General features: G+C 34.2%; 1 protein-coding gene across 1 annotated transcript in view; it reads right to left on the bottom strand.

Annotated features, from left to right (window-relative positions):
• The window catches only part of REDIC1 (regulator of DNA class I crossover intermediates 1), a 61,239-nt gene extending 48,266 nt beyond the window's left edge, over window positions 1–12,973 (bottom strand). Inside the window, 2 exon segments of the mRNA XM_089920535.1 lie at window positions 10,428–10,535; window positions 12,768–12,973. Of these exon segments, the coding sequence (XP_089776661.1) occupies window positions 10,428–10,535; window positions 12,768–12,961 (302 nt within the window). The 5' untranslated portion in view covers window positions 12,962–12,973.
• Window positions 12,974–20,760: the final 7,787 nt, after the last annotated feature.

Raw genomic sequence — 20,760 nt, 5'->3', positions numbered from 1 at the left:
AGAAACCAGAAAAAAAAAGAGCAAATTAAATCCAAATTAAAGACAAAGGGAAATAAAAGCAGAATTCAATGAAATGAATACTAGAAAAATAAGAAATATGTGAAATTGAAAGTTAATTCGTTTAGAAGATAAGTAAACTTGGCCAGTCCCTAATCAGAATAATCAGGAGAAAAAAAGGAGAGGATTATCAATGAGAGAAAAGATATCACTACAGATGTTAAAGATGTTAAATGCATTGTAAGGGGATATTATGAATAACTTGAAGTCAATAAATTCTACAACAGATTAAATGAATACTTTTTTTATTCAATACAAATTATCAAATCTCACTAAAAATAATCTGACTAGCCTGTATCTAGTAAGAAATGAAATTTAGAGTAAAAAATAAACATTCCCACAAAAAGAACTCCTCAGTGATGAACTCTGCCAGACATTTAAGGAGTAAATTATACCAAAGCTACACAAACTTTCAGAAAATTACATAGGAGGGGTTACTTCCCAACTCATTCTATGACATTGGCATTAGGCTGATATCAAAATCAGACCAAGATATTAAAATAAAAAGAAACCTAGAAAACAATATCTTTCAAAAATTCCTAACAAAATATTAGCAAATCAAATCCAAGAATGCATAACCAGGATAGCATGCTGTGACCAAGTGGGGTTTATCTCAGGAACACAAGACTGATTTAACATTAAAAAAATTAATCGATGAGGAGCAGGACCTCTGGAATTGATAGAGAAACTTGGCAAATTCTTCCCCACTCTAAGCAACAACAGAACCAAATAACATTTGCAAAAAAAACTATTTCAGAATCTGGGGAGTGACCAAAGGTATACAATAAACTGAGAAGGAGGTAAAACTACTAAACCTTAGTAGGAAAAGTGGTAGTCTGTGGAGTTTTAGCCTTGGGCTGCTTCCCTCCATCCCCCGCTCCATGGCTGGTAGCACTACCAAGGCTAGGCAGTTTGGAGGTGGGTATGGGGGAGCCCCATGAACAGGGAATTTGTCAAAATCGATCATTATCTTGGTGGCAGACCATCAGGATAGGCTAACATTGCAGCTGCCTAAGGCTATAATACTTGGAGAAAGCAAAAAACGATCAAGAAATTTCATGGAGAGATCTAGAAAACAAATACGCTTTCATAAACTCTCAGCCATCACTGGAGGTCTGGAAAGCTGCAAACATGTATAAGGCTGTGAACACACACAGGAGAGAGCAATCAGAAAAAATATGTAAAAAATATTTGAAAAATTAATGACTGAATTTTTTCCAAATTTTGTAAAAACAATAAGAAGTCCACAGATCCAAGACGCTCAACACAGTCCAAATACAAGAAATAGAAAACAAACATCCTAATCCTAATGGAGAGAAATCCACTGCAAAAAATCCGTGGTAGAGAATCCACGATAAAAGAATCTTAAAAACAGAGAAAATTATATATTATATATACACAGATATTAAGATAAGAACGACAGCAAACTTCTAGTTGGAAACAATGTCACTCAAAGACATTTTTCAAAATGTCTTTGAAAAATAACACTCATCCTGGCTGAATGTGAGGTATCCACTCATACCTGGCTGAATGTAAGGTCTTATGCCCAGGAGGAAGTCTTATTAGCTCAAGGTGTTTAAACACAACCTTCAACTAATCATTGGTTGACCTCTAAGCACTGCTTTACAGATTTAAATGTCTATATTAGAAGAGAAGAAAAATATCAAATCAATAAGTTAAGCTTACACCTTAAGAAACTAGAAAAAAAAGGAGGCCAAACTAAATCCAAAGTAAGTAGAAAAAGAAAATGATAAACATTAGGGCAGAAATGGAATAGAAAAAAAAATAGAGAAAACTGATGAAACTCAAAACTTAGCAAATAAAATTAGCAAATCTTTAGTTATACTGACCAAGAAAAAAAGTAGAAAAGACACAGATCTGGAATTAAACAGGTTAAACAAGGATATCAACACTTACCTTATAGAAATTAAAAGGACTTCAAGGGACTACTATGAACAACTTTATGCAAACAAATTATACAACTTAGATGAAATGGATGAATTCCTATAAAAACACACATTAACACAAAGTACTCAAGAAGAAATTTTAAAATCTGATTAGACCTATAACAACTAAAAATAAAAAGAATTATTAGTTAAATGTCTTCCCACTAAGAAAAGGCCAGGTGCAAAAATACTTAAAGAAGAAATAACCAGTCCTCCACAAATTCTTCCATTAAATAGAGGAGGAAAGGCTTTCCAACTTGTTCTATGAAGCCAGAAGTATTACTCTGTTACCAAAGCCAGACAAAGACATCACAAGAAAATAAAAATTCAGACCAATATTTCTCATGAATGTAGATGTAAAAATCATTAAAAAATTAGCAAAATAAATCCAGCATTTTACAAAATGGGTTCTGTAACATAATTAAGCAGCCTTTATCGCAGGAAGGAAAGGTGGTTTAACATTTGAAAATAAGGTAATATATATATTAATAAAGGGAAAAAAAACTACATGATAATCTCAAGGGACACAGAATGAGCATTTGGCAAAAATCCATGATAAAAAGTTTCAATAAACTAGGAATAGAGGGCAACCTGACAAAGGGCACCTACAAAAAACCTAAAGCTAATATCATTCTTAATAGTGAAAGGCTAAATGCTTTTCCCTAAGACTCGGAACAATGTAAACATGCTCACTCTTGCCACTGCTATTCAGCACTGTATTAGAGGTTCAAGTCACTGCAGTCAGGCAACAAAAAGAAGCAAAAGGCATTCAGATTGAAAGGGGAAAGGTAAAAATATCTATATTTATAGACAGCATAATCCAATACGGCGAAAATCCTAAAGAACTCATAAAACTACTAGTAGAACTAATAATACAGCAAGGTCAAAGGATACAATTTCAATATACAAAATTGTATAACTATATACTAGCAATGAATAATCCAAAAATAATATTAACAAAATAATTGCAAAGATATTGGCCTGTAATTTTCTTTTCTGGTAGTGTCTTTGTCTGGTTTTGGTATCAGAGTGATGGTGATGGCTTCATAGAATGTCTTTGGGAGTGTTCCTTCCTCTTCAATCTTTTGGAAGAGTTTGAGAAGGATCAGTACAAGTTCTTCTTTGTATGTTTGGTAGAATTCACCTGTGAAGCCATCTGGCCCTGGACTTATGTTTGTAGGGAGTTGTTTCTTGTTTTTGTATTTTTAATTACAGATTTTATTTCATTTCTAGTGATTGGTCTGTTCAAGTTATCATTTTCTTCTTGACTCAGTCTTGACAAGCTGTATGTTTCTAGAAAGTTGTCCATTTCTTCTAGGTTGTCAAATTTGTTGGCATATAATTGTTCATAGTAATCTCTTATGGATTTTTGTATTTCTGTGGTATCGGTTATGATTTCTCCTTTCATTTCTTATTTTCATTATTTGGGTTTTCTCTCTTTTCTTCGTGAGCCTGGCCAGAGGTTTGTCAATTTTGTTTACCCTTTCAAAGAAGCAATTCTTGGTTATACTGATTTTTTTCTATTGTTTTTAATCTCCATTTTATTTATTTCCTCTCTGATTTTTATTATCTGCTTTCTTCTGCTAACTTTAGGTTTTATTTGTTCTTCTTTTTCTAATTCTTTTAGGTGGTGGGTTAGGTTGTTTATTTGACATTTGTCTTGTTTCTTAAAGAAGACCTGTACTGCTACGAACTTTCCTTTAAGAACTGCTTTTACTGCATCTCATAGATTTTGTTCGGTTGTGTTTTCATTGTCATTTGCCTCAAGGCATTTTTAAATTTCTTCCTTGATTTCATCATTGATCCATTGGTTTTTTAGTAAAAAGAAAATTACAGGCCAATATCTTTGATGACTATAGATGCAAAAATTTTCAACAAAATATTAGCAAACCAAATCCAACAACACATAAAAAAGATCATACACCATGACCTAGTTGGATTCATCCCAGGGTCACAAGGATGGTTCAACATATGCAAATTAATCAATGTGATACACCACATCAACCAAAGAAAAGATAAAAACCACATGATCATCTCAATAGATTCAGAAAAAGCATCTGATAAAATTCAACATCCATTAATGATAAAAACCCTTATGAAAGTGGGTATAGAGGGAACATATCTCAACATAATAAAAGCTTTTTATGACAAACCCACAGCCAATATAATACTCAATGGTGAAAAGCTGAAAGCCTTCCCGCTAAAATGTGGACCAAGACAAGGATGCCCACGCTCATCACTTCTCTTCAACATAGTATTGGAAGTCCTAGCCACAGCAATCAGAAAAGAAAAAGAAATAAAAGGTATTCACATTGGTAGGGAAGAGGTAAAATTGTCATTATATGCAGATGGCATGATATTATATATAGAAAACCCTAAAGACTCCATACAAAAACTACTAGAATTGATAAATTCAGCAAGGTAGCAGGATACAAGATTAACACACAGAAATCAGTTGAATTTCTTTATACTAACAATGAAATATCAAAAAGGGAATGTAAAAAAATCAATACCTTTTAAAATCACATAAAAAAAAACACAAAACTTAGGAATCAACCTCACCAAGGAGGTGAAAGACATATGTTGAGAACTACAAAACATTAATAAAGGAAATCTTAAAAATAATGCAAAGAAATGGAAAGATATCCCATGTTCTTGGAATGGAAGAATTAATACTGTTAAAATGGCCACACTACTCAAAGCAATCTACAAATTTAAGGTTATCTCTATCAAATTACCCATGACACTTCTCACAGAACTAGAACAAATAATCCTAAAATTTATATGGAACCATGGGAGACCCAGAATTGCCAAAACAATCCTGAGGAAAAAGAACAGAGCAGGAGACATGACCCTCCCAGACTCCAGACAATACTACAAAGCTACAGTAATCAAAACAGTGTGGTATTGGCACAAAAACAGACATATGGATCAATGGAACAGAATAGAGAGCCCAGAAATAAACCCACACGCTTATGGACAATTAATCTTTGACAAAGGAGGCAAGAATATACAATAAAAGACAAGTCTCTTCAGCAAGTAGTATTGGGAAATTTGGACAGCCACATGTAAATAAATGAAGTTAGAACACACCCTCACACCATACACAAAAATAAACTCAAAATGGCTTAAAGACTTAAATATAAGACAAGACACAATAAAACTCCTAGCAGAGAACATAGTTATAACATTCTCTGACATAAATTGTACCAGCATTTTCTTAGGTCAGTCTCCCAAGGCAATAGAAATAAAAGCAAAAATAAACAAATGGGACCTAATCAAACTTGTAAGCTTTTGCACAGCAAAGGAAACCATAAGCAAAATGAAAAGACAAACTATGGATTAGGAGAAAATATTTGCAAATAATACAACTGACAAGGGCTTAATTTCCAAAATATACATGCAGCTCCTACAATTCAGTAACAACAAAAAAATAACCCAATCAAAAAATGGGCAGAAGACCTAAATAGACAACTCTCCAAAGAAGACATACATATGGCCAATAGGCACACGAAAATATGCTCAACATTGCTAATTCTTAGTGAAATGCAAATCAACACTACAATGAAGTATAACCTCACACCATTCAGAATGGCCATCATTAAAAAGGCTACAAATAAATGCTGGAGAGGTTGTGGAGAAAAGGGAACCCTCCTACGCTATTGGTAGGAATGTAATTTGGTACAGCCACTCTGGAAAACAGTATGGAGGTTCCTCAAAAAACCTAAAAATAGAGTTTCCATATGATCTAGCAATCCCACTTCCTGGCATATACCCAGAAAAAAATATAATTCAAAAAGATACCTGCACCCCTATATTCATAGCAGCACTATTTACAATAGCCAAGACATGGAAACAACCTAAATGTCCACTGATGGATGAATGGATTAAGATATATATGTAATGGAATATCAGTCAGCCATTAAAAAAGAATAAAATAATGCCACTTGCAACAACATGGATGGACCTAGAGATTATCACACTAAGTGAAGTAAGTCAGAAAGAGAGAGACATACCATATGATATCACTTATATGTGGAATCTAAAATATGACACAAATTTACATATATATGAAACGGAAACAGGCTCACAGACATAGAGAACAGACCTGTGGTTGCCAAGGGGCTGCTGGGGGGAGGGAAGGATTGGGAGTTTGGGATTAGTAGAGGCAAACTATTATATAGAGGATGGATAAACAACAAGGTCCTACTGTACAGAACAGGGAACTATATTCAGTATCCTGTGATAAACCATAATGGAAAAGAATATGGAAAAGAATATATATATATGTGTATGTATATATATATACATATATATGTATGTGTGTATAACTGAGTCACTTTGCTGTACAGTAGAAATTAACACAGTATAAACCAACTATACTTCAATAAAACTTAAAAAAAAGAAAATAATTCCAATCACAACATAAAATGAATTAAATATGTAGGAATAAATTTAACAATATAACCATGAGGCTTATACATTGAAAACTACTGTAAATTACTGAGAAAAATTAAAGAAGATTAAATAAAATAGAATATTATTCAGCCATAAAAAGAAAATCCTGGGCCTCCCTGGTGGCGCAGTGGTGGAGAGTCCACCTGCTCATGCAGGGGACACAGGTTTGTGCCCCGGTCCGGGAAGATCCCATATGCCATGGAGCGGCTGGGCCCGTGAGCCATGGCCACTGAGCCTGCGCGTCCGGAGCCTGTGCTCCGCAACAGGAGAGGCCACAACGGTGAGAGGCCCGCATACCGCAAAATAAAAAAAAAAAAAAAGAAAATCCTTCTATTTGTGACAACATGAAAGAACATGGAGGATATTTTGCTAAGTGAAAAGTCAGACACAGAAAGACAAATATTGTATATCTTACTTATATGTAGAATCTAAAAAGCCAAACTCAAATATGCAGAGTAGAATGGTGGTTGCCAGGGGCTGGGAAGTGGGAGAAATGGGAAATATTGGTCAAAGGGTACAAAATTCTAGTTATAAGATGAATAAGTTCTGGGGATCTAGTGTACAGCATGGTGACTATAGTTCTTAATACTGTATTTACACTGGAAATTTGTTAACAGAGTAGATCTTAAGTGGTCTTACCACACATACAATAATGATAACTATGTGAGGTGATGGATGTGTTAATTAGCTTGATTGTGGTAATCATTTCAAAATGTGTATGTATATTAAATCATCACAGTGAACACTTTAAATATATATAATTTTTATTTGTCAGTTATGTCATTAAAGCTGGAGAGAAAGAAAATCACACTTCAAACACACTGGAAGGCTCTCTCATGTCCCTCCAAGTCCATACCTCTCAAAAGTAACCACCATTCTGATTACTGTTGCTATACATTATTTTAGCCTGTCTTTGAGCTTCATTTAAATTGAATTATACAATGGTTCTCTTTTTGTGTTGAGATTTATTCATGTTCTTGCTTGCTATTACATATATTAGCAGTCCATTCTTTTTCTTTTCCATGTACTATTCCATTACATGAATATTATATAATATTTTATTCTTAATGGACTTCTGGGTTAGTTGAAGTTTGGGGCTATTAAGAATAAAGCTCCTATGACATACAGAAAAATCGATTAGGAGAAACATTTCATGCTCATGGATTGGAAGAATCACTTTGTTAAAATTGTTTAATTTTATTGTTAAAATGTTAAAATTTCTCCCAAATTGATCTATAGATTCAACATAATCCCTATAAAAATCCAATTAAACTCTTTTTTTCCCCAGAAACTGACCGGGTGATCCTAAAACTTATATGAAAATGCAAAGGGCTAAGACAACCTAAGACACTTTTGAAAAAGAACAAATTGGAGGACTAATACAAGTCCCAATTTCAAAAATTATACTAAAGCTTTAGTATACAGTGTGACAAAGATAGACATGATTGATAAATAAAACAGAATTGAGATTACAGGGAAAACAAAACATATTTTTGGTCAATTAATTTTCAATAAAAGTCTCAAAGCACTCAGTGGGGAAAAGTTACTCTTCTCTTTCCACAAATGCAAATGGTGAAATTAAATCCTTACCTCACACCATACATAAAAATTAACTCAAAAATATTAGATTGAGGGGCTTCCCTGGTGGCACACTGGTTGAGAGTCCGCCTGCCAATGCAGGGGACGTGGGTTCATGTCCCGGTCTGGGAGGATTCCACATGCCGCGGAGCGGCTGGGCCCGTGAGCCATGGCCGCTGAGCCTGCGCGTCCGGAGCCTGTGCTCCGCAACGGGAGAGGCCTGCGTACCGCAAAAAAAAAAAAAAAAAAAAAAAAATTAGATTGAGGACTTACCTGGTGGCGCAGTGGTTAAGAATCCGCCTGCCAATGCAGGGGACATGGGTTCAAGCCCTGGTCCAGGAAGATCCCCATATGCCACGGAGCAACTAAGCCCATGCGCCACAACTACTGAGCCTGTGCTCTAGAGCTCACAAGTCACAACTACTGAACCCATGTGCCACAGCTACTGAAGCCTGTGCACCTAGAGCCTGTGCTCCACAACAAGAGAAGCCACCACAATGAGAAGCCTGTGCACCTCAACAAAGAGTAGCCCCCGCTCGCCGCAACTAGAGAAAGCCTGCACACAGCAATGAAGAACCAACACAGCCAAAAATAAATAAATAAATAAAATAAATTTAAAAATAAAATAAAATAAAAAATATTAGATTGAAAACTACAAGACAGAAGAAAACATAAGAGACAATCTTCCTGGCCTTGTCTTAGGCAAAGATTTGTTAACTTTGACACCATATGCATGATTCATAAATTAAAAAAATTAATAAATGTGATTTCATCAAAATTAAAACCTTTGTAAAAAAGTTTGGTGTCAAAAAGACACCATTAAGAAAACGAAAAGGGTAAGCATTTCACCAAAGATACATAAATGGCTAGGAAGCACATGAAAAGATGCTAACATCATTAGTCACTAGGGAAATGCAAAATTAACACCCCAATGAGACACCATTACAGGTTGACTAGAATGGTGTAAATTTAAAAAAACTGATTGTACCAAGTGTTGTCAAGTATGTGTTGCAAATGGAACTCTCAATCATTGCTCATGGGAATGTAAAAATGACACAAATCACTTGGGAGAACAGTTTGTCAGTTTCTTGAAAAGTTAAACATACACCTACCATATGACCCAGCTATTCCACTTGTAGATATTTACCCAAAATAAATGAAAGCGTATGTCCAAACGAAGATTTCAGCATCAATGTTCATAGTAGCTTTATTTGGAATAGCCAAAACTGGGAGAAAAACATCCAAATGTCCATCAACAGATGAATAAATTGTGCTATGTCCATACAATGGAATACTACTCAGCAATAAAAAGAAACAGACATTGATATATATAATAAACAATATAGATGAATCTCAATTATGCTGAATGAAAAAAGCTAAACAAAAAAAAGGGAGAACATATTGTATGATGCCACTTAAAGACTAATCAATAGTGACAGAAAGCAGATCAGCAGTTGTCTTGGGACGGGAGTAAGGGATGTGAAGTGACCAGAAGAAGCGATTAAAAAGGTGCCCAAGAAACTACTGGAGATGATAAATAAGTTCATTATTTTTAACACAGGTCAAAACTTACTGAAGTGCACATTTCAGAAAAGTTCACTTTGTTGTACGTTGATTATACATTAATAAAGTTGTAAAAAAAATTTATCTCAGGACAAAGAGAAAACAAAAAGAACTGTTTTGTGGCTATTACAATTCTCCAGGCAAGAAGCAGTGGTTGCTTAGACTGGGATGGAACCCTTTGAGATGAAAATGTAAGTAAATAATTTTAAAGTTTATCAGAATACAGAAATGACAATACTTTGTTGGTGAAATGTATATTGGAAGATGAAGAAAAGGAAGGAATCGAGGACAACTTTTATTTTGGCTTAAGCAGCTGAGTGAATAGTGTTGCCTTTTACTAACATGAAGACGACTGGGGTTAGGATTACAGAGTCAAGGTTTCTCACCACAATTACCAAGAGTAATTCAAACTGGTTTGACAAGTTCAATGGATTTAAAACAAATAACTAGAGTTTATATACAGACATCTAGAAAATAAAAATAAGACACTGATCAACTATCATAAATATGAAAAAGAAATTAATATGATACGACACAGCAAAAGAAACAAGTAATTCATGGAGATTATAAAACAGGTACAAAACACCTTGGTCCCAAATATGTTTTAAAATAAATAAATGAAAGGTAAATGTGCACATTAGAAAATAATTACTTATAAGTGTTTTAGTGAAATGCTACATTTTACTGATAGTGTTTTTTTCTAGAAGTAATATTTAGGTCTGCTTACATTTCTAACAAAAAATATTTGTATCTATTAAAAGTCAAATTAATAATTCAAGGAAAGAATGCTACAGGTTCTTTATTATGTTCAACATCTTTGCTTACCTGTTTAATCTTTCAAGTAATGGTCCAAATTGTGCTGTTTCATATGATGGACTGAAAGTATCTTGACTTTCATTTAATTTAGAAACCAAGGAATTAGAATAATTAACACTACTGAGCTGCAAAAAGAAAGGAAGAGCCTGCCAAAGTGGTAAATGTACATATATACAAGTTAAATTATTTATCACAAATGTCATTTAAGTGAACATATATATACAAAAATGTATTATTTTAGTCTAAAATAAAGTAATTGTGTCCTAATTGAAAACAAAATAAATACTGTTATAACAATGAAAGCAATATCAGTATTTGAGTAATTATTGAAATAACAGGGTTGATACTATGGTCAGCTAAACATTTTCTCAGAGATTTAAAAACAAAAATTAAAAAAATACCCAGTACACCAGGATCTTGAGTAAATAAAAGTTAAATTTCTCTGACAAAAAATACATTATCTCTCCCAAGAAAACAGCTATACTTATCTCAGTTTTTCCATTTACTGAGTAATTTTATACTGCTACTTTAATATTTCCAAATATCAATATCATTGAATACAAAATGGAGAAAGTGTTGGAAGACTATTGTGAAAAGCAGTTGAGATAATCCATTTATTAATGTGGAAAGTACCATATAAATATATTATATTGGCCCAGCACTAATCTATCCAGCAACAATAGTTTATATCTGTAGTATATATTTATCTACAAGTCATCAAACATAGAAATGACAAGTCCAAAGACAATCAGTGACAGAAATAGGAAAAAAAGAGGGGGAGACAAAAAGAGATACTGAAAGTCTTAAAAAAAAAAGGTCTGAAGTGAGGGAGAGCTGAAAATAAAGTATGATAATACATCTCACATCTCAGCCTCAGAGAGACAGTGACAGAGGTGCAGAGACAAAGGTGCATCCCTTGAAGTGAGAAACAATCAAAAGAGAAGGGAATATTATATATGGGCTCAAATACTACTTTTCTAGGGAAGTGAGAAGTGAGCCCCAGACCACTTTTTCTTCTAAAATGTTTTTTCAACTCAATTTCTTTTTTATCATATAATTTCATTTTAATTCTTCTCACTTTTCTTGAAATCCCTCCAAATGAACTATTAAATACTTCATTAAAAGGTCACAATGTGACAATATGCCTTGGACAGGGACATTAAACTCTCTTTTTCTCTTCTGTCATATTAAGAATAACATTATTTACCCCTCTGGAGATAATCACTAACCTGCAGTCTATAAGTAGGAGATTACAGAGTATTTCATTCTCTAGCCTATAAACTATTTAACAGAATAAGGATGAGTTATAAGCTGATCTAGGATGCAAGTTTTAGTCTTATAAAATACAAACTGAATGGGTACTTGGATGTTTTTCACTGCATCTTTCAAAAATTATTGGGTGCTCAAATTAATAAGGCTAACACATATCACTGAAACATAATACTTCATTTTCTCTCTTCTGAAAAACAGAAAACATACTTTAATAATATTGAATCATGTTATATATTATATATAACTATAATATAGCATGATATATAACTATAATTTATAAATTTATAATTATAAATTAATTTAAAAATAATAACTACATAAATATGGCATAAAACTACTGCATGCTAAAAATGGGAGAAATTCAAACTAAATATTCCTATTAATAAGACAGTGTTTATACAACCATTTTCCTATCATTATACATTAGTAATCTTTAATAATTTTATTTTTAAACTCTATATAAATTTAATAAAAAATCATTCCTTGGTATGTTCTATGGCAGACATATTTCAGAATTTTAAATTTTGGACATTTTCATATTTTTACTTTAGAGCACACAATGATTGAACAATATTTTAGCACTACACATCTCTATAGAAATATATTTGTATAATTATAATTGAAGTGCATATAACGTTGTTATCTGACAAATCATAAAAAGAATCAAGCCATCACAACTCATACTTTAACAGGCTACTATGATATCACTGAGATTATGTACTGCTATTCACAAGAGCCTTTCCATAACATGTCTACCGGGCCACCATTACATCACCAACTAGATATTTACTGTGATTACAATCATACTACTATATAACACACTGAACGATTTTCAATTTCACTATCAATTTTATAAAAAATGATTTTTTTCAAAGATTTTTAAAGAACACTCCAGTTTTTGGATTCATAATCTTCTACAGTGCAGAGAATTAAGTTTTTGACCTTTGAGGAACTATTACACTTAATTTATATCTTATTTTAGCTATATCTATAGCAATTCGCAACTAATATTTTTAAATCTATAAAAAGAGAAAGGAATATATCATAAAAATATAATAATATCAAAATGCTAAGAACTCGTGATCCAAAGATATCTGTTCATTCTGCTTCTCTTCATATGCAACTTTCTGAAGACTAGGTGCTATTCTGGGAATGAAATTTAGTTTTGTAATATTTCTATTGGAAGATAATTCAGCTGAAAAAGATGGTGGAGTGAAACTGCAGTTTTCTGTTCTGTTGAATTGAGGTTCAAACATTCTATATGAGTCCATGACTTGTGATGACTATATGAAAGAAGATACAATAATTTGGTTTGCCAAAATGTAAAAACCAGAGAAGATGAAAGTGAAAATAGAAGTGCAAAAAGATCATGGGTTGCAGAAAAAGTCCCAAGGAAAGGCAAGCCCATCAGTAATGGACAAGACTTATTAAGACAAGAGAGGTTATCAACTAAGATTATACTTAAGAGCTCCTTTTCATTTGCCTTTATCACACTTGGTCCCCTCCATCCTCAAGCCCCATTCTCTTACATGCCATCTCCTAAAGACGGGAAACCTGAGTTTCATTAACCCACATTACAGGTGAAAAGATTTCCAAGAGATTTTAGTATCACTGTTATCCTTCTCTAGTATAACTTTAGCAATTCAAAGGAAAGAAAGGGTAATGAATAATATAGCCTTAGACCTTAATATTTCAAGCTTTAATCACAATCTGTGCATTTTCTAATTGATTAAAATTTTATTTGCTAAAAGTAGTTCTAAGAGGGAAGTTTATAGTGATACAAGTTTACCTCAGGAAACAAGAAAAACCTCAAACAACCTAACCTTACACCTGAAGCAACTACAGAGAGAAGAACAAACAAAACCCAAAGTTAGTAGAAGGGAAAAAAATCATAAAGATCAGAGCAGAAATAAATGGGATAGAGACCAAGAAACAATAGAAAAGATCAATGAAATTAAAAGCTGGTCCTTTGAAAAGATAAACAAAATTGATAAACCTTTAGCCAGACTCATAAAGAAAAAGGGGAGGGAACCCAAAGCAATAAAATTAGCAATGAAAAAGAAGTTACAACCAACACCACAGAAATACAAAGGACCATAAGACACTGCTACAAACAACTATATGCCAAGAAAATGGACAACCTAGAAGGAATGTACAAATTCTTAGACAGGTACAATCTTCCAAGACTGAACCAAGAAGAAATAGAAAATATGACAGACCAATCATAAGTACTGAAATTGAATCTGTGATTTTAAAACTCCCAACAAACAAAAGTCCAGGACCAGATGACTTAACAGGAGAATTCTGCCAAATATTTAGAGAAGAGTTAACATCTACCCTTCCGAAACTATTCCAAAAAATTGCAGAGAAAGGAACACTTCGAACTCATTCTATGAGGCCACCATCACCCTGATACAGAAACCAGACAAAGATACCTTCAAAAAAGAAAATTACAGGCCAATATCACTGATGAACTTAGATACAAAAATCCTCAACAAAATATTGGCAAATCGAAACCAATAATACATTAAAAGGATCATACACCATGATCAAGCGGGATTTATACCAGGGATGCAAGGATTTTTCAATATCCACAAATTAATCAGCGTGATACACCACATTAACAAACTGAAGAATAAAAACCATATGATCATCTCAATAAATACAGAAAAAGCTTTTGATAAAATTCAACATCCCTTGATGATAAAAACTCTCCAGAAAGTGGTCATAGAGGGAACATACCTCAACATAATAATGGCCATATATGACAAACCCACAGATAACATCATACTCAACAGTGAAAAGCTGAAAGCATTTCCTCTAAGATCAGGAACAAGACAAGAATGTCCACTCTATGGACACAGTTTCTGTCTTTTTTTAAAAGTTCCAAACATAAGCTATATCATATGATATTTATTCAACACAGTTTTAGAAGTCCTAGCCATGGCAATCAGAGAAGAAAAAGAAATAAAAGGAATCTAAACTGGAAAACAGAAAGTAAAACTGTCACTGCACATGACATGATACTATACATAGAAAATCCTAAAGATGCTACCCAAAAACTACTAGAGCTCATCAGTGAATTCGGTAAAGTTGCAGGATACAAAATTAATATATAGAAATCTGTTCCATTTCTATATGCTAACAATGAAAGATCAGAAAGAGAAATTAAGGAAACAATCCCATGTACCATTGCATCACAAAGATTAAAATATCTAGGAATAAACCTACCTAAGAAGGCAAAAGACCTGTACTCTGAAAACTATAAGACACTGATGAAAGAAACTGAAGGTGACACAAACAGTTGGAAAGATTACACTGTGTTCCTGGATTGGAAGAATTAATGTTGTTAAAATGACTGCACTGTCCAAGGCAATCTACAGATTCAATGGCAGCCCTACCAAATTACCAATGGAATTTTTCACAGAATTAGAACAAAATTTTTAAAAATTTGTATGGAAACACAAAAGACCCCAAATAGCCAAAGCAATCTTGAGAAAGAAAAACAGAGCTGGAGTAATCAGTCTCCCTGACTTCAGACTACAAAGCTACAGTATTCAAAACATATGGTACTGGTACAAAAACAGACATATCGATCAATGGAACAGGATAGAAAGCCCAGGCACCTATGGCTAATTAATCTATGATAAAGGAGGCAAGAATATACAATGGAGAAAAGACAGTTTCTTCAGTAAGTGGTGCTGGGGAACCTGGACAGCTACATGTAAAAGAATGAAATTACAACATTCTCTAATACAATGTAAAAAATAAACTCAAAATGGATTAAAGACCTAAATGTAAGATTGGATACTATAAAACTCCTAGAGGAAAACATAGGCAGAACACTCTTTGACATAAATCACAGCGATATCTTTTTGGATCCATCTCTTGGAATAATGGAAATAAAAACAAAAATAAACAAATGGGATCTAATTAAACTTAAACGCTTTTGCAGCAAAGGAAACCATAAAAAAATCAAAAGACAACCTACCGAATGGGAGAAAATATTTGCAAGCGATGAGACTGATAAGGGATTAATTTCCAAAATATACAAACAGCTTATACAGCTCAACAGCAAAAAAACAAATAACCTATCAAAAATTGGGTAGTATATCTAAATAGACATTTCTCCAAAGAAGACATACAGGTAGACAAAAGACACGTGAAAAGATGCTCAACATTGTTAATTATTTGAGAAATGAAAATCAAAACTACAATGAGGCATCACCCCAACACCGGTCAGAATGGCCATTAAAAAGTCTACAAAAAAAAAAAAAAAAAGTCTACAAACAATAAATGCTGGAGAGGGTGTGGAGAAAAGGGAACCCTCCTACACACTGTTGGTTGGAATGTAAACTGATACAGCCACTTTGGAGAACAGTATGAAGGTTCCTTAAAAACTAAAAATAGAGCTACCATATGATCCTGCAATCCTACTCCTGGGCATATATCTGGGGAAAACCATAATCCGAAAAGATAAATACACCCAAATGTTCTTTGCAGCACTATTTACAATAGCTGAGATGTGGAAGCAAACCTAAATGTCTACAAATAGATAAATGGATAAAGAAGATGTGGTTTATAGTTACAATGGAATATTACTCATCCATAAAAAAGAATGAAATAATGTCTTTTGCAGCAACATGGATAGACCTAGAGACTACCAGACTAAGTGAAGTCAGGCAGAGAGAGATAAATATCATATGATATAGCTTATATGTGGAATAAAAAAAAAGATACAAATGAACTTATCTACAAAACAGAAATAGACCCACAGACATAGAAAACAAACTTACAGTTACCAAAGTGGAAAGGGAGGGGGGAATAAATTAAGAAGCTGGAATTAATGTATACACACTAGTATATACAGAATGGATAATCAACAAGTCCTACTGTATAGCACAGAAAAATACACTCAATATTTTGTAATAACCTATAAAGGAAAAGAATCTGAAAGAGAATATATATATATATATATATATACACATACATACATATATATACATAACTGAATCACTGTGTTGTACACCTGAAACTAACATGACATGCAAATCAACTATACTTCAATTTAAAAAAAAAATGTTTAAATTAAAAATTATTTGCTAAAAAATAATCATTTGCAATACTTTAAAAAATAATCTTAGAAACAATGTGAATATTGAAAATCACAATTTGATGTAAAATAAAATAATCTGATCACTATGTTTGAAGAGATGAATTGCTCAATGATCACATGAACCCAAAGTAGGAATCTCCTAATGAATTATCCTTTGCAGTTGGTCAGTAACAAGCAGAATCAAATGTTATGCACAGGTAGGCCTAGTCTACTTTACCAAAACTCCAAATTGTTTCTCATAAGCAATCAGTTAAAATATTTTAATGTATAGGTTCCTTACATTAAAAACTTTTAAAAGAATAATTTTAAGGACTATAATTTTCTCCAGTATTTGAAAAATTTATATCATTTGGTGGCATGTCACAATTGTCAAAAAAAAGAAAAAAACAACTCACCTGAACTGGATCAAATTCTTCCTTGCTGCTTAGTCTTTGATAGTATATACTAACGAAAATAAAATTTTAAGGTTAAAAATAGAGCTGGCAATAAAATTGACCATCTTTTTATATCTATTTAAAATTCATACTGTTCTACACAAATACTTGAAAACATATGGAACTCTAAGTAACTCTCTTCATTCCAGGGTTATAATATTACTGAGTTTTCTAAAAATTATATTATTACAAGAGAGACATTTTTATGATAAAGAAAGTGAAACTGTGTACAAAAACTTAGTGTGGACATTTGGTCATTTGATAAAGGTCTTAATAGTTTAATAATATTATAACAGCCGAACAAATAAAAACTGAAGCTTAGAAGGATAAATCCTTTGTACATTTTACAATGAATAAATGAGTGTTAATAATGACCCATTTTAAATACCTAATAATATACAACTTAGCTAAAACCTACTTGTTTTCTACATCATCAATGCAGAGGTTAGATGGTACACGGGGAGGCGACATTGGAAGCTCTATATCATGCTTTCTTAGGGGCATTTTTATGTCTCTATTCATATTCACGTGGATTGGTTTTCTCACAGTTTCTATAATGAAAAAAATTACAATTTATAAAAATCTATAAGAATAATAAAATCTTTTAAAAGCGTTGTTTGATATACTATGTTCATTAAATAAATGTACATTTTAGAAATTTACTGAAAACCACCTATATTCTATTGATATATATGCTAGAAGTCATTACAATACTATCACAGTAAGTCAAATCATCTCTTTTTCTTCATCATCTTATATATTCCTCGTGAAAGGGGCTCTACTCACTTCTACTTTTTACTTCCTCCAAGACTTCCCTGACGCCCAGACTATATCAGATGTTGTCTGATACATTCCCATAAAGCTATATAAGTTCTCTATTATAGCACTTGCCATAGTTTGCAGTACTTGATTAACTCTATTTCCCTCACTAGATTTTTAAACTTTATAGAGCAGAATCCTTGTCTCTCTTTATAGAAGAAGTCTCTATTTTGTCTGTTCAGTACTTTTGACAACTCTTCTGTGAAATGCTTTTACACATGCACCAACTATGTAGTTCTAGTGGAGACTTTCTATGTTATAAAACCCTGCCTTTCTGGAAAAAATAATGGGTACCCATCTGACCCAAGAAGAATTAATAATTGTTCCCTCTGGTTATAAGTAATTGTTCCATGGCAGCGTGGATGGGACGGGAGCCTGGGGGAGAATGGATACATATATATGTAGGTTTGAATCGCTTTGCTGTGCACCTGAAACTGTCACAACATTGTTAATCAGCTATACTCCAGTATAAAATAAAAAGTTAAAAAAATAAGTAATTGTTCCAGTGCTGGGCCCTGGCACCAGTAGGGCAAGGCAACATCCCTCCAGTGGAATTTTTTTTTTTTTTTTTTTTTTTTTTGCTGTACGCGGGCCTCTCACTGTTGTGGCCTCTCCCGTTGCGGAGCACAGGCTCCGGACACGCAGGCCCGGAGGCCGTGGCTCACGGGCCCAGCCACTCCGCGGCATGTGGGATCTTCCCGGACCGGGGCATGAACCCGTGTCCCCTGCATCGGCAGGCGGACTCCCAACCACCTGCGCCACCAGGGAAGCCCCGTTCCAGTGGAATTTTTTAAAGTTCAGAATCAGAGAAATAGATCTCAGTATTGCCCTGGTAGCAAAACTAGGAGAGATGAGCAATATTAGTTTTTTAAGGTAATGTGTTTTTTTTGTTTGTTTGTTTGTTTTTGCGGTACACGGGCCTCTCACTGCTGTGGCCTCTCCCGTTGCGGAGCACAGGCTGGCTCACGGGCCCAGCCGCTCTGCAGCATGTGGGATCCTCCCAGACCGGGGCACGAACCCGGGTCCCCTGCATCAGCAGGCGGACTCTCAACCACTGCGCCACCAGGGAAGCCCCTAAGGTAATGTTTTAAGCCTCAATGATGAAGACAGTCTGAGAGAATGAAGCTAGTATCTGAAGTGAGAAAGAATCTTGGCTGTATTCAAGTCCCTGATTCAAGCAGTCTCTGAGGCCTGGCTGCACCACAGCCCTTCCTTTTAGTTAAGTGCCTTGGTCCCTTCAAGGATGCTGTAACAGAATACCATAGTCTGGGTGGATTATAAACAACAGAAATTTAGTTCTCAGTCTGGAGGCTGCGAAGTCCAAGATCAAGGCGCTGGCAGATGTGGTGTCCGGTGAGGGCCTGCTTCCTGTTTCACAGACAGCCATCTTCTCACTGTGCCTTCAGATGGTAGAAAGGGAAAGAGAGCTCTCTGGGGTCTCTTTAATAAGGGTACAATGCTATCCATGAGGGCTCCACCCTCATGACATTATCACTTCCTAAATGTCCCTCCTGAACATTAGGGATTAAGATTTCAACATATGAGTTTGGGGGGGGGGGGACACAAACATTCAGTTCACAACATTAAATAAGTATATATTTTTAAATGTCTGTTGTTTGCAGCCATGAGTCCTCACTAATAAAGTCTTGCTTTTGTAGGAGAGTAGAAATATCTCTATCCTCTACCTTTCTAAACTCCCAGCTGGGGCCCCTGTAACAAAACAGGGATTAACAAGAGGAAAACATTCAAATTTACTTAATATAGGTTTTACATAGAAAACTTCAAAAAGAAAATGAAGACCCAAAGAAGTGTTTAAACCTGAGCATTTCAATGCTAGGTTTGACGAACAATGGAAAGTCATAAAGAATGTGACAGGACAAAAAAAGGGTATGAGCAAAGTGTAGTAAACTGGGGGAAACAGCAGTCCCGTTCATTTAGATTCCTCTCACTGCCCCTCTGTCTTGGAGATAAAGATGTTCCTTTCCTCCAGGTATAGGGTACCTCTCACATGAGAATCCTTCCTGCACATGCTGCTTCTCAAATTCCTTCAGTTTAAAATATTCAAAATGCCAAGGTGCCATATTTTGGGGTATCGTGTCCCGACCTTGTCACTTCCTATTCTATTCCCAGCATCCAACACAATACTTATGGTAGGTATTCAGTAAACATATGTTGAATGCATAAGTGAAAAGAAAGTAAGGGAGAAAGAAAATACATAAAGATAAATTCATCATCGGACAGCACATGCAAGAGAACAAAACTGGAACCTTATCTTACACCATACACAAAAATCAACTCAAAATGGATTAAAGCCTTAATTATAAGACCCGAGGGACTTCCCTGGCGTTCCAGTGGTTAAGACTCCACACTCCCAGTGCAGGGGGCAAGGGTTTGATCCCTGGTCTGGGAACTAAGATCCCGCATGCCACATAGCGTGGCCAAAAAAAAAAAAAAGTGAAAATTATAAGACTCGAAACCATAAAACTCCTAGAAGAAAACATAAAGGTTAAGCTCCTTGACATCCATCTTGGCATGATTTTTTGGATTTGACAGCAAAACAAAGGCAACTAAAGCAAATATAAACAAGTGAGACTACATTAAACTAAAAAGCTACTGCACAGCAAAAGAAACCATCAACAAAATGAAAAGGCAACCTATGGAATGGGAGAAAATATTTGCAAATCATGTATCTAATAAGGGG

This window comes from Delphinapterus leucas, chromosome 11 (genome assembly GCF_059928025.1).
Source record: "Delphinapterus leucas isolate spDelLeu-1000000601 "Yukka" chromosome 11, BTC_Dleu_Yukka2, whole genome shotgun sequence".
In the NCBI taxonomy this organism is placed as follows: Eukaryota; Metazoa; Chordata; class Mammalia; order Artiodactyla; family Monodontidae; genus Delphinapterus; species Delphinapterus leucas.
This window is presented reverse-complemented; position numbering and strand designations above follow the sequence as displayed.